At 41.5% G+C, this 14,829-nt stretch overlaps 2 protein-coding genes across 2 annotated transcripts in view; both read left to right on the forward strand.

Annotated features, from left to right (window-relative positions):
* Nucleotides 1-9,162, forward strand: part of sing (MARVEL domain-containing protein sing) — a 28,431-nt gene extending 19,269 nt beyond the window's left edge. Inside the window, exon 4 of the mRNA XM_089634365.1 lies at nt 8,763-9,162. Within this exon, the coding sequence (XP_089490491.1) occupies nt 8,763-8,840 (78 nt within the window). The 3' untranslated portion in view covers nt 8,841-9,162. The remainder of the gene's footprint in view (nt 1-8,762) is intronic.
* Nucleotides 9,163-11,239: 2,077 nt separating this feature from the next.
* Xbp1 (X box binding protein 1) lies at nt 11,240-13,140 on the forward strand. Its single transcript, XM_089634368.1, has 3 exons — nt 11,240-11,610; nt 12,034-12,453; nt 12,904-13,140. The coding sequence occupies exons 1-3, from the start codon at nt 11,465-11,467 to the stop codon at nt 12,995-12,997; spliced, it is 660 nt and encodes a 219-aa protein (XP_089490494.1). The 5' UTR covers nt 11,240-11,464; the 3' UTR covers nt 12,998-13,140.
* The last annotated feature ends 1,689 nt before the right edge of the window (nt 13,141-14,829 follow it).

The following is a 14,829-nucleotide window of genomic DNA, read 5'->3' on the forward strand; positions in this document are numbered from 1 at the left end:
TGGGGGGGGTTCAATGCCTGAGCATAGGAGGTGGATGGTTGGACTGGGCGGGAGGTGAAAGTGATTTGGGGAGGTACCTCAGTTCGACGGGGCGTGGATGTGGAGGGTGCAGGGCGTTTCGGGCAGTCTTTGAAGTTGGCCGGGTGAGGGCCGGCGCAGTTGGCGCAGGTAGCCGGGCCGTCCTCTCTCTGCTTCAGACAGGTGGCGGTGAAATGGGGCCCCGCGCATTTGACGCAGCGGGGGGGGAGATGGCAGCCTTTTGCGGAGTGGCCGAAGAGTTGACATCGATGGCATTGTGTAGGGGCTGCTTTATGGTCGAGGAATTCGCATTTAATTCGTAGATGGAAGATGTGAGTGAGGTTAAATATGTTTTTGCCTTCTTCGCCGTGAGTCAGCTGCACGAGGACCATCGGGACGTTGGTGCGGTCGGGTCCCGACCTCATCCTGGAGACGGTGATGGCCGGGAGACCAAGGTCCTGGAGTTCGAGGAGAATCTCCTCCTCTGATATCCGGGTAGGGATTCCCCTCAGAACTGCTTTAGTAGTCTTGTCCTCGTGCAGCTCGAAGGTGTGGAAGTCGGTTTTTGATTCGTCAAGAATTTTTGTGGTTAATCTGAAGCTGGAGGAGTCGGCGGTGTGGACCACCACACCCGTCGGGATGGCTTTGGCGTGAGAGATGCGCACACCGGCGTTCTCCAGCTTCTTTCTGATGGTATTCCACTTAGAGTCAGATTTGATGATGATGGGCGGGATTTTGATGGGACGTCGGGCGGGAGTCGGGGTGCTGGTGGTGTTTGTATGGTCTATGGTATCTGCTCCGTCAGTGGTGATTGTGTCCGATATTGTTTCGTTAGAGGAGAGCGGGGCCAGGGTTTGGAAGCGGTTGGTGGTAGCGAGGGTCTGAGGAGGCGTGGGCGGTTTTTGCTTGATCGGGTTATTCGGGGTGGTCCAGAGAGGCGGGAAATCCTTGGTTGGTGATGGAGGAAGTGCAGTGAGGCTTGCCAGGCTGTGGTCGGCGGAGGTGGAGGCGGTGGAGGTGGAGGCGGAGGTAGTGGGCGGTTGGGTGGCGATGGGCGGGGTTTTACGTGCGGTGCCTGAGAGGTAGGTGGTGGCCGAGGGGTTTACCCCATCCGGGTAGAAGGTCACCTTTCGTTGGGGGGTTTTTGTGACCGTTCTTTTCATATTGTTGATAAATGTCTGGAGAGCCTCAATTGGAGGATCCAGCTTCTCCAGTTCAAGGAGGTATGTTTCCATGTCAGTGGGTGGAGATGCAGGTCAGGAAGGTTTCGGCAGGTAATGGCGGGGCACGGGTAGGTCGTAGGGCAGAGTAGGATGGATAACGAGGTCAAGGAGCGCAGGTGGTCAGTGGTGAGTGATGCCAGGGTGGGTGGACTGTACAGTATATTTGGAGGACTGTATTGGCTCGCAGAGCGAGTCGGTGGGCTCGGAGAGCGCAAGAGAGACAATTTGCAGTGGGAATAAGAATCTTCCAAGCAATGTTCTTGATTTTGATTTTTGCTTTTTCATAATTTACAGCGCATCATCTTTTCTACCGACGCACGACGCTATCAAATATTTCTTCCTATGGTAGGAGAGGGGGTCAGTTGAGTTAATGTACAGCGCATCATCTTTTCTACCGACACACGACGCTATCAAATATTTCTTCCTATGGTAGGAGAGGGGGTCAGTTGAATTCGAGAGCGGCCGAGGAACATAATTTCATCTGTCAAAGTGACAACTTTACTTACTGACAGCTTGAGCACGTTTTCGAAATGGATGATACTTGTCGCCTATTGCTGGATCTGTTGGACAGCTCATCCTCAGATGATGATGCCGCCAACTATATAATTATAAATGCTATTTATAAACTTTTTAGATTTTAAACAATCTGCGCGTAAATAGCGCATTTTCACATAACCTGACATAACCTCTCCGTCGAATCAGGAAATTCGCAGTTCGCACGCCCATCGACGAAAGCGACATATAATAAATTATTGTAAAATAAGCTCACGTCGATTTCCAAAAATGTCGAAGGCAAAAGCGGCAAGGACCAACACCAGGGCAGGGAACGAGAAGAGAGCACGAGAACTGACGAGAGCAAACCAGATTACCCAGGAAAACAATTGAAAACAATCAACAAACGAACAAACTAGAAGCTTCTCTATGTAGGTATCAGGCCGTCCAACTTTATCAAAAAACCGAATGATATTACCATATAAACATACTGAGTTAAAAATATGATTAATTTTGAAAGGGCGAAAATTTGTTTACTTCAAATTCAAATATTGATTATATTTATATTTTAAATATATGTTAAGTATGTTTGCCAAATAAGGTTTTTTTTATGTTTCTAAATTTACTAGCACACATGACGATATGAGCTAACATAATAAATAAGAAATGGTATCTGGTATCTATTGTGCAATTTCGAGTTTCGGGGAATATTTTCTCCATGTCTCGTGAACTGAGGGTGTAAAGTACCTGGGGGATGGTTTTTTTCTACCCGATGAGTGGGCTGCCTATAGCAACTTATAGGACTGAAATACTATATTTTTTTGTATTTTTTTATTTTTTTTTTTGTCTGTAGGTATTTTTTAAATTTTATTTATATATGTATTTTTTTTTTTTTGTAAAAGATTTTTTTATTTTGATTTTTATATATTGTTTTAAATAAATGTGTTTGTAAAATTTATACTATATTTTTTGTATATCTGGTTGCAATTTAATTTTTTATTTAAGTCCACTCATCAAGGGGGGAAGGTTATAGAGACTGGGAATGGATAGGTGGGTTTGTCGTCGGGACTTGAGCGCCCGAGACATGCTATGCTTGGATTTGAGTGCATAGGAAGTTTCGTATAGAATCTTTTGGCTAATTCTACCACATGTGTTTTAAATGGGGGGATTTTCGTGCCTGAATTAATAATGCTATTTCGGACAAACCAGGGGCTTTTGGTATATCTTCTAAGTGTGACATTCTGGAATGTGGCGAGACTTTTTGTGTTACCTGTGCCCCAAATGGGTGAGGCGTATGACATGATGGGGCGTATTTGTGTTTTGTAGATGAGTAGTTTGTTTTGTATGGAAGTTTTTGAGTTTGAGTGTAGCAACGGGTAAAGGGCGTTGGATGTGTTTTTTGATTTTTGTAGGGTGTTTTTTATGTGTTTTGTCCATGTGAGTCGTCTGTCAAGTGTAACTCCAAGATATTTGGCCGATTTTTGCCACGGTATAGATTGGCCGTACATCGTTATTTCCTCTCGCGGGGCGCGGCTGCTCTTTCTACGAGAGAAAAAGACGGCCACGCTCTTTGAGGGATTCACGTCTATACGCCATTTATCGTACCAATCTTGGAGTAAATCAATGTTTTTTTGTAGTCGGTATGTAATCATCCTGGGTGAACAGTATCTAACCATAACTGTGGTGTCATCTGCGTACAAAGCTTTGTGAGAATTTGAGTTTTCAGAGAGGGGGATGTCGTGAGTGTAGACATTGAAGAGGATTGGAGAAAGCAGAGAGCCCTGCGGGACCCCTGCTGTCATGAAACGTTTTTTTGAAAGAGCGCCACCGTATTTTACTTGAAAAGTACGATGGCGTAGAAATGATTTGAAGGCACCGAGTAGTTGGGGATCGATGCCTGTTTCGTGGAGTTTGAGAAGCAGGCCGTTTATCCATACTTTATCGAAAGCTTTGGCTATGTCCAGGAAAATGGCGCCAGTTGATCGCTTGGTATTGAAGCCTCCGATAATGATTTCGGAGACTCTGAGGAGTTGATGGAGGGTGGAGTGATTTGATCTAAAACCGTGTTGCTCTTCAGGTAGTGTTGAAACCTCGTCAATGTGCTTGAGGAGCCGTGTCAAAAGGATCTGTTCGTAGATTTTACCAATATTTGATAGAAGGCTGATTGGACGGTGATTTTCGCAGAAGAGGGGGTCTTTTCCCGGTTTTGGGATGAGAATGACGTGCGCGTGTTTCCAGCTTTTCGGGAAATAGCGCAGTCTGAGGGCTGTGTTGATGAGATTTACTATCGCTAGTATTCCTTTTTGGGGGAGGGCTTTAAGAGCGAAGTTTGTGACGCCGTCGGGGCCGGGGGCTTTTTTATTTTTCCGGCTTTTTATAGCGCGGATAACCTCGGCTGGGGTAGTAAAATGTATGTTTGTATTGGGGAGATTATTTAAAACATTGTTGATTTTGCGGTTGACATTTGCAATGTGATCTAGATCGGCGTGTTTGAAGCTGGGGCTGAATTGATTTTCAAGACTGTCAGCGAACGCCTCTGATTTGTCCTGATCGTCGAAGACGAGACCGTTTTCGGCGTGAATGGGGTGGTTAGGGGTGGGGGTGGCTTTGAGAGTTTTGGATAATTTCCACAGAGAGCCGTCCTGTGGATTTATCTCTTGAATTTTCAAATTCCAGGTGAAATTTACGTGCTCTTGAAGTTTTTTTCTGATGAGGGCTTGGATTCGGTTTATAGAAGTTTTCAAGGTGGGATTTTGATATTTTTGCCAGTGGCGGCGTAAGATATTTTTTGTTTTAATTAGGTCTTTTACTGAATTTGGGAGGTTTTCCTTGAAATTTATTTTGGGGGGTGGGGGGAGAGGTTTTGAGGCCTCGTCAATTGCGGACATTATTGTCTTCGCGAATTCGTCAACCGCTGTATCTAAATCTGAGGGATTTTTAATATGGGGATTTATGGATATTTTTTCCCCGACTCTGTGCGAAAAATATGTCCAATCAGTTTTTTTGTTAATTTTTGCAGGGGGGGGGTAAGAGAATTCGTTGAGAGTTAGCAACACGGGGTTATGGTCGGAGGAAAGGTCGCAGATGGTTTCGATACTGTATGCCCAGGACGAGTTGTGAAAAAGTGCAATGTCGAGTACGTCAGGTCTGTGTCCGATGCTAGAGAAAAATGTTGGCTCTATGGGTCCTGCAATGTTTATGTCGGGGTGAGAGTTGGCAAAGTCATGTAGGATACGTCCGTTTTTGTTGGTGAGCCTACTATTCCAAGCGGGGTGTTTTGAGTTAAAATCCCCCGCTAGAATAGTAGGCGTTTGTCCATCGAGAAGCAATTCAAGATCCGACCTTTGTAAAGTCTGAACAGGTGGGTTGTAAATTGAATTAATTCTCAATGGACCTGAATGTTTTGTGAATACAGTGATGGAGGTACTTTCATTGGTGGTCAGGGGGGGGGTGATGTTGTGTTTGTGGGCGAGTTTAGTTTTCACGAAGACGGCTGTGCCGCCGCCCCGCGAGTGTAATCGGTCGTTTCGGTACAGTGTGTAGTTAGCGATTTTTGGTGTGTGTGAGGGATTTAGGTGTGTTTCATTTATGAGTATTATGTCTAAATTATGTGTGTTGGTGAAAATTCGTAATTCGTGCATGTTTTTGTCAAGACCATTGGCATTCCAGAATGCCAAACGTAGCGCGGAGGGCTTGGTAGAATTAGCCATTTAATTAGTAAAGAGGGCAATGATTTGAGGGGCTGCTACAAAGAGAATCGAGAGGTAGTCTGCCGGCGAGGTGGCAGATTGGAATTTAGGGAGTAGATCAGCGATGAGTTCGCCGATCTTTGAAAAGAAGTTATTTTTAAATAAGTCTGAGAAACTAAAGGGGGTAGCTGAGGGCTGGGGGGTGGTGGTGGGGGGGGAGGTTGGTGGAGAGGGGGGGAGGTTGGAGGGGGGAAGGGGAGAGGGGGTGGGGGAAGGAGGGGGGATTTGGTGGGGGGGGTTTAATGCCTGAGCATAGGAGGTGGATGGTTGGACTGGGCGGGAGGTGAAAGTGATTAAGGGAGGTACCTCAGTTCGACGGGGCGTGGATGTGGAGGGTGCGGGGCGTTTCGGGCAGTCTTTGAAGTTGGCCGGGTGAGGGCCGGCGCAGTTGGCGCAGGTAGCCGGGCCGTCCTCTCTCTGCTTCAGACAGGTGGCGGTAAAATGGGGCCCCGCGCATTTGACGCAGCGGGGGGGGAGATGGCAGCCTTTTGCGGAGTGGCCGAAAAATTGACATCGGTGGCATTGGGTAGGGGCTGATTTGTGGTCGAGGAATTCTGCTTTGATGCGAAGGTGAAATATGTGAGTGATGTTGAAGATTTGTTTTCCCTCTTCGCCGTGGGTGAGCTGCACGAGGACCATCGGGACGTTCGTGCGGTCGGGTCCCGACCTCATCCTGGAGACGGAGATGGCCGGGAGACCGAGGTCCTGCAGTTCGAGGAGAATCTCCTCCTCCGAGATTTGTGTCGGGATTCCCCTCAGAACTGCCTTGGTGGTTTTGTCCTCGTGCAGCTCGAAGGTGTGGAAGTCTGTTTTAATCTCTTCCAGCATTTTAGTGGCTAGTCGGAAGCTGGAGGAGTCGGCGGTGTGGACCACCACACCCGTCGGGATGGCTTTGGCGTGAGAGATGCGCACACCGGCGTTCTCCAGCTTCTTTCTGATGGTATTCCAGTTAGAGTCGGATTTGATTATGATGGGCGGGATTTTGATGGGACGTCGGGCGGGAGTCGGGGTGCTGGTGGTGTTTGTATAGTCTATGGTGTCTGCCCCGTCAGTGGTGATTGTGTCCGATATTGTTTCGTTAGAGGAGGGCGGGGCCAGGGTTTGGAAGCGGTTGGTGGTAGCGAGGGTCTGAGGAGGCGTGGGCGGTTTTTGTTTGATCGGGTTATTCGGGGTGGTCCAGAGAGGCGGGAAGTCCTTGGTTGGTGATGGAGGAAGTGCAGTGAGGCTTGCCAGGCTGTGGTCGGCGGAGGTGGAGGCGGTGGAGGTGTAGGCGGAGGTAGTGGGCGGTTGGGTGGCGATGGGCGGGGTTTTACGTGCGGTGCCTGAGAGGTAGGTGGTGGCCGAGGGGTTTACCCCATCCGGGTAGAAGGTCACCTTACGTTGGGGGGTTTTGGTGACCGTTCTTTTCATATTGTTGATAAATGTCTGGAGAGCCTCAATTGGAGGATCCAGCTTCTCCAGTTCAAGGAGGTATGATTCCATGTCAGTGGGTGGAGATGCAGGTCAGATAGGGCGGGGCACGGGTAGGTCGTAGGGCAGAGTAGGATGGATAACGAGGTCAAGGAGCGCAGGTGGTCAGTGATGAAGGATGCCAGAGTGGGTGGACTGTACAGTATATTTGGAGGACTGTAATTGGCTCGCAGAGCGAGTCGGTGGGCTCGGAGAGCGCAAGAAAGACAATTTGCGGTGGGAAGATGAATCTTCCAAGCAATTGTTGTTCTTTTTGTTTATTAGGCTGCTTATGTCATGGCTGTCAAAGGGAACACGGAACTTAGTTGGTAGCTCCGTAATTAAAATGACCCCCTCTCCTTTTTACGACGGAGAGGGGGACGCATAACTTTTCAAATATCGCGTCGGGAGCGGTTACGTAAAATAAATTCGGTTAGCGAAGTTCAGAACCACACTTATAGCGCGTTATCTTTTTACGTGTGTCGGGTCTGTATGGGATTGTATGGCGAGCGCTATTGTGCTTTATATTATCTGTTGATGTGAGCTTTGCGTGTGGCAGCACCTTTATACTTCAACAGAGGCATATTAAAAAACATCAGCTAACATAGCATAAGAGTAACCATTGGTGTGTAATCTATTTTTAACAGAATTTTAGATTGAAACCGTAGCATAATTATCACAACGTACCTACACACTAGGGCAGTGGTTCTTAACCTGCGTTCGATCGAACCAAGACACAGTTCGGAAGTCAAGACACACCCCCGACTCATATGATATCTTCGCAGCTCTCAATCATCTCAATAAACAGATGCAGGGCGGTGGATTCAACAACATCGAAGCAAAAGAAAACATGAAGGCTTTTAAAAAAAGCTATCGTTATGGAAACGACGGACAGAGAACGATAACTTCGCAAGCTTTCCCCTGCTAGACATTGTGTAAGTAAGATCGAAGATGTATCTGGAATCGGAGACATTTCTGTACCCGCGGAACTGAAGCAAGCAATTACCAAGCACTTAGATGAGCTTGCAAAGTCTCTCGACGGACACTTCCCTACAAGAGAGTCATATTTATCCAGCATGGGTGAGACAGCCATTCACGTTTAGTGTCGAGACTGTCGATGAATACTTCGTAAAATCATTGAAATTCAGCAGAGCCAGGTTCAACAGCATCTCTTCAGAACAACAACGCTCTCAACGTTTTGGTGTAACAAAAAAAACGTACTCTGTTATTGCTCAGAAAGCTCTGGAGTTTTTAATACCGTTTGTTAGAACATATCTTTGCGAGCAATCCTTTTCGAGGATGCTGGACATAAAAACGAAGAAAAGGAACAGACTTTGTTGCGAAAATGACTTGAGAGTGGCACTTGCCAAGGTAAAGCCGCGCATTTCTGAACTGGTCTCTGAAAGGCAACAGCAGAAGTCACACTGATTTGCAGTAAATATTCATTATTATGTTTTGGTTTTTGTTTGAAAATCATGTTTTAATGGATTTGTCATGTGTTCTTAATGGTTTTCTTCATTTTGTGCACCTATGTATAAATATATACCTATGTTTTGAATTTGAAAAAATCATATATCATTTTTCGAATAAATAAGGGTTCGGTGAATGCGCATATGAAACTGGTGGGGGTCAGTACCTCCTACAAGGTTAAGAACCACTGCACTAGGGAATCAATGGTAGGAACATGAAAGTGAATCAACATTAATAATTATTATATCACTTTTGTAAAAAATATGAGATCATGTTTCTTAAATTCAACAATTTCGATGAATGAATTAATACATTATTGTTTTACTGAAATAAATTAACTATTACTTTTATTTATTTTCAGTATATTGGCGGTATCTTAGGACTAACCCACGGAGTGGATGCATACTTGGCTTACCGCTATTTTAAAGGGCACCGGTAAAATGAAAGTCACGCCACTGAGATACGGATAATAAAATAAGTGAAATACAAGTTTAGTGGTGATATCATTATGTTTACTTTGTGCTACAAAATGAGAGCGCAGGAAAGCGACCAACATCCGACTAATTACATGATTTTTGTTATAAAACCGAAAATATATATTTTTATAAATTAGTATAATATAATGATAATAATATTTTGATGATTTGTATAGCGCCGTTTTTGTGCAAAATCACCTCAAGGGCGCTGTCATAGGTAGGTAGATTTAATAATACATCAACGAATATTAATTACTATTTTTATTATTATTTATGAGGTAGGTATACACGAAAAAAACGAGTGTTACAAATTTATTAAGAATCTCTTAAAATTATTGGTAATCCGGTTAAAAACTGCTTGGTAGGCCTTTTCTTGAAAATTTTTTAATGAATTCCTAATTTATCGGAAAACGTATTCATGCACCTTGATAAACATATTAGGATTTTTATGAACACGTGTTCGGACAACGTGATTATACCTATCAATGCATTCGTTATGGGCCTGCAATCACATTTTAACCGGATTACGAATAATTTGAAGAGATTCTTAATAAATTAGCAATTGTCATTTTATAAATACATATGTATATTTTTTTGTAATTGAAGTAAGCGATATAAATCGGGCTTTCAAAGTATTCCCAATCAGCTCTTTCATACATGACACGAATTTAATTGCTGTAGGAAAAAACACATTTTACAAGTAAATTATGAATTATTTGTTTGCACCCGTCTCTCGTCTCATCACCTGGACAAACTGATCCCTAGATTCCCACCCAACCCTCACACATTTCACCTTCCCAGAACTTCCTCTCCTTCCTTTCCTTAAAAAGACCCTCCACACAGCATCCCAAAAAATTGCATAGGTCTTTTGGGAAATTATTTTCCTCAGGTCCTCCTCTGTGGTATTATTTAAAACAAAACAATAAATAGCTTAGTCCGGAAACAAATTCAATTCTTTCAAGAAAGGCCTACAAATACAATATTGTATCCGTGATTCACTATTTAATTGTATCTTTATGCCTTTCATGCAATAATTGAGTTAAAACTATTTATTTATTTTCATATTACGCATATACGGGCGCCAACAAATAACAAATTATTATAAGCAATAATTAGTCTCCTGAAATATCAATACAAATTGAAAATATCTCCACTCGGGAGATATTTTACTTACTCGGGAGATATTTTCAATTTGTATTGATATTTCAGGCGACTAATAATTGCTTATAATAATTTGTTATTCTTTGTGATATGCATAAAACCTGGTCTTATAAGCATTAGTTTACCATTAAAAAAATTGTCAACAAAAAAATTATCGCAAGACGCAAACAAAAACATATTTTAATGAATTATATGCAAAAAGTGTTTCTTCCTAAAATAACTAAATGCGCGCCATCTATGAAAGAGCAGATTATGAATTCTTTTATTTACTGTTCGTAAAGTTTAAGAATTGAAACCTCGCCTCGAGAAAGGATCAAATCCTAAAAACATAGCCATTGTGGAATTTAAAAAAAATTAATTAAAATAAATGTTTACAAAAACTGAAAAAGTGGAAAAGCTATTAATTGTATTGAATTCAAAGAGATGTAGGTGAACTCATAAAGTTGTAAATGTCTTAAAATAAATTTCAAAGAACATTATTTTCAAATAACAACGAAAAAAGAATAAAGTAGCGTAAGAGCCAAAATGAATTCAATTATAATGTGTCTTATGAATATTATTCATAGTTCCCCACCATTATTTAAAAAAAATATATATTATTAAAATTTCCATGGCTAAAATAATTATATGGTGTTTTATTTTATGCAAAAATGCATAAGCCTTATACTTCGCGGATTCCAGATGCAGAATTTCATATACTATGAGGATCCTCTCAAGTGGATTTTGGCATAGAAAAGTCGAGGTATGTATTATGGAAAAAATGACATCATTTCAATAAAAAACGCATTTAAAATATTTATTATTTATAAATACTTACATTTCAAGTCAAATCAAAAAGGGTTGAACTGAGCGGCAATTTAAATTAAATTGAGGATATAAAACAACAACTTAAAAAAACATCGTAAAACAATTTTTACGTATTTTTATTTCTAGTTATTATACCACGGTCATGAAACGATGAAGGTTCCTTCTATTATACATTCCTATATTACAACCAAATTATTAAAGTTTATGTTTTATTTATGTACGTGTTATTTTATGTAATAAATCAATAAAATATTACATTTTCTTTCTTATTTTCGAAAGAAAGCACCTATTTAATACGTTGCCACTTATTATTTTGTCTGTTGGCAATATTGTGCACTCAGTAGCCTTAAAAGTCATGACGTAAACAAACTGTCCACCAATCACGAAGGACCACATAATAAAACGTCAGAAATCACCAGATAATGTTGTAGAATTGCGTCAGCATGCAGCAATGTCTTCAAATTAAATGTAATACAAGTGTTGTTTAGTGAGCAGTCGCGGATGGAAGTATATAAACAAATATTTCCGTCTTTATGATGCAATTGCTTTTATACTGTTACCTCTGAAAGACCCGGTGTCCAATAATATGTTATATTCCGCGCGTATGTAAATCACAATCATGAATACTCCAATAATCTTCGCTTTATCCAAGAATTTTCATCCATCGAAAATGAGTCAAGAAGTTTGCGTTAGTGAAACATCTCTCAGCATGTCGAGAAAGCGAAGATTGGATCACTTATCATGGGAGGAGAAGCTTCAAAGAAAGTACGTATTACTTCTTAAAACTCTTTGTTTACGTAAAGCCATCTTGCCAACGAAGCAATGTTATGTCGTCGTTGTTTTACCCTCGAATTGTGTTAAATTAGTGTTTGGTGAATTCCGGTGTTGTGAGAATGCTATATGCATCAGATTTGTTTACCAACATGTGAATTCGTATATTGAATCCAATAAAGATAAATTAAAAATATTGCGCGCCATTTCCTGACGGGGCAATAGGCACATGGCTTCGCATTAATGCATAGTAATATCCTTGTACAATTTAAAAATTTCTAATTTAAACATGGTTGCATCAATATTTAATTATCTATTTCCCGTTGAATCACCTTGCCCATGTGTCATATTTATACCCACACTTGAAGCATATGGTATTTTCTTATAACTTTTTCCTCATTTTATTTTTTTTTTTAGGAAATTGAAGAACAGGGTGGCCGCGCAAACATCGCGCGACCGAAAGAAAGCCAAGATGGACGATATGGATGATCGTCTACGGCTGATGGAGGTGTCTAACCAGAAGCTGTCGGAGGAGATGAGGAGTCTGCGCGAGTTGAACGAGAGGCTGCTGAGCGAGAACAGAGAGCTGAAGGAGAGGTTAGGTGTTTGTGAAGTCGGGAGCGCGGCCCCTGTTGGACCAGCCGCGTCCCCTCTGCCGCAGGAGGGCCCCGCGCCCCCGGCTCCACAAGCACCCCTGCCTCTCCTGGCGCTGCTCTGCCTCCTCTACAAGATCTCATCTCCCAAATCGACTCAGACGAGTACCTCAACTGTCTTGAACAACTTGCCGACAGCTTACTCCGAGAAATTGATTCAGAAGATATTGAGCCGAATCCAATTGTAAGTTGTTTTCCTGATCTTGTTTATAACCATATCTGTAATTGTCAAGACTACAGAATTGAGTTAATAATATTATACTGTTCTATGCGTATGCACACGCACACACTCGCACATGCCCACTCACACATATACACACTCACCCGGTAATTATAGAATATTAATACCACACTTGATTACAAAGGAAACATTCATAGGTACCCACCTTGATATATTTAATATCTGTAAATTGTTTCATCACTAACCAATGTACTGTTTGTTTCTATTATATAAAATAAATATAAAACATATTTGTATTTGCATTACAAAATTTTAGAGAGATTGTGATGTCATAGTCATCTATGTGCTGTGACATCAGCATTATGTTTAAATTATTTTATATGAATCACATTGTAGAATAAACATGTAAAGTAGTTAAATGCACGGAACTGATTGTTTTTTTGTTTGTTTCAGAAATCGGAAAGTAGTCCAGAAGAAAGGATCCCTCTACCAGAAGTGGTGGGGACCTCACCAGAGCACCTGGAATCCAATGAAGCTGAGAGTTTAGAAATAAACATTCTCCGGAGTAATGCGGACACTATATTAGCCCAACACTCGTACGCGCACCCCTGCCGCAAGCTGGACGTAGAGGAGAGCTCCTACAACCGACAGCATCAAGACACCACCACTCAACACCACATCAAGATCGAAGAGATCTCTTCCGCCGATTCAGACACCTACTATGGCACTTACGACGAAGAGAATGATTGCATAACCGTTGTAGTTACCAGTGAAGATGAATCGGTGGCAGAACAAGTTGTAGAGTCTGAAGATAGCGATAACATGGAGTGTGAAGATGTCATTGATTTAAATAATCACTTATACTGCGACGGGAAGGCTCCAAATCTCCTCTCCCCCATGCAATCTAGTCCATACTCCAGTTCCTTATCCCTGGGGAGCTATAAAGACCCCCTGTCCCCAGCCCCCACGTTCATCTCGGACTTTGGCTACGAGTCTGTAGAGTCCCCTCTGAGTGAAATGGGTTCCAATGATTTCGAAGATCTGTGGTCGGAAAGTTTCTCAGAGTTATTCCCGTCTTTAGTCTAAGTCCTTATTTAATTTCAATGACATTATTATATTTATGTTTCGTGTTAAGTTATCTTCTAAATTGTATATGTAGTTATTTATTCGTAAGTTACCATGTAAAGTTGTTGTAGATTTATTTAAATAATTTATGTGTTGAGTGGGCGTGTCTCTGATTTGTAAGATATATGTAGTTTTGTACCAAAAGCATTCCGTACAATTAACGTTGCGCAATTTTTTTGATTAAAAATGTGTCTGCAAAATTCTAAACAGTTATTTTATTCCTTACTAGCTTTACCCCTCCACGCGTTCCTGTGGTTCAGTCTGTCTTTGTAGATAAAGAAACAATAGTGCGTGTTGGATTTACACCCAACAGATGGCGCTGTTTTAAAAAAATAGCATGTTTTTACCTCTCACATGTGAAATGTTTACATAATATAATTAAAAACACACTTATGCAAATGCAACTTTGTGTCAAAATTTCAAAGCAATTGGTGAAGACCTTTCTAAGATTTAAGATTTTGAAAAGACAATCATTTTTATTTAAATAGATAGATATCAACCCACCATTAATCTGATTAATTACTGGGGTATCATTGCCATTGAAGCAACAATGGGAAATGTACGAGCGTAGGAACATGAGTAATACAAACCATAGGTCGAATGTTGCATAAGAATCTGTATATTATTTGCTAACCACGAGCCACGGGTCTTGTTGTTAAAGTATAGCCTGCACTGTTATCTGCGGGCATGCAGCTTGTTGCAGTTTCTGTACTGGGCATAGATTTTGTTGCAAGTTTATAGACTACTCTTGTTCTTTCAGATCTTGTTGATACTACATTAGTTACAGTCAGAGATGTGCAAAATGGGTACCCAAAACCATTTGAAATGCAAAATGGAAATGGGTCAATATTTTCCATTTGAAAATGCAAAATGGTTTTTAGAAAAGCATTTCAAATGCAAAATGCAAAATACCTATTTTCAAAATGCATTGAAAATGCAAAATGGTTTCTCAGGTCAAACAATTAAAATAATTATAGAATTTTTAAACAATTTTGTGATTTTATAATGGACATCAATGTAGAACAAACATATTACATGATGGTAAATCCAAAAACACCACGACTACAGATTATGAAACCACAAAAAATTTGCGCGGGACTAATATTGACATGTTAACTATGTTGAAAACATAGAAACCATTTAATATTACAGCGTCATGGCCCCATGTTCAGTATTGGAATCAGTATTTTTTGTAATGGTATCACTCAATTGCCAGGGCTCCTACCAGGGAGCAACTTGACAAATGTAAATTAT

This window comes from Hesperophylax consimilis, chromosome 8, assembly GCF_061612785.1.
Source record: "Hesperophylax consimilis isolate HC1 chromosome 8, BYU_Hcon_1.0, whole genome shotgun sequence".
NCBI lineage: Eukaryota > Metazoa > Arthropoda > Insecta > Trichoptera > Limnephilidae > Hesperophylax > Hesperophylax consimilis.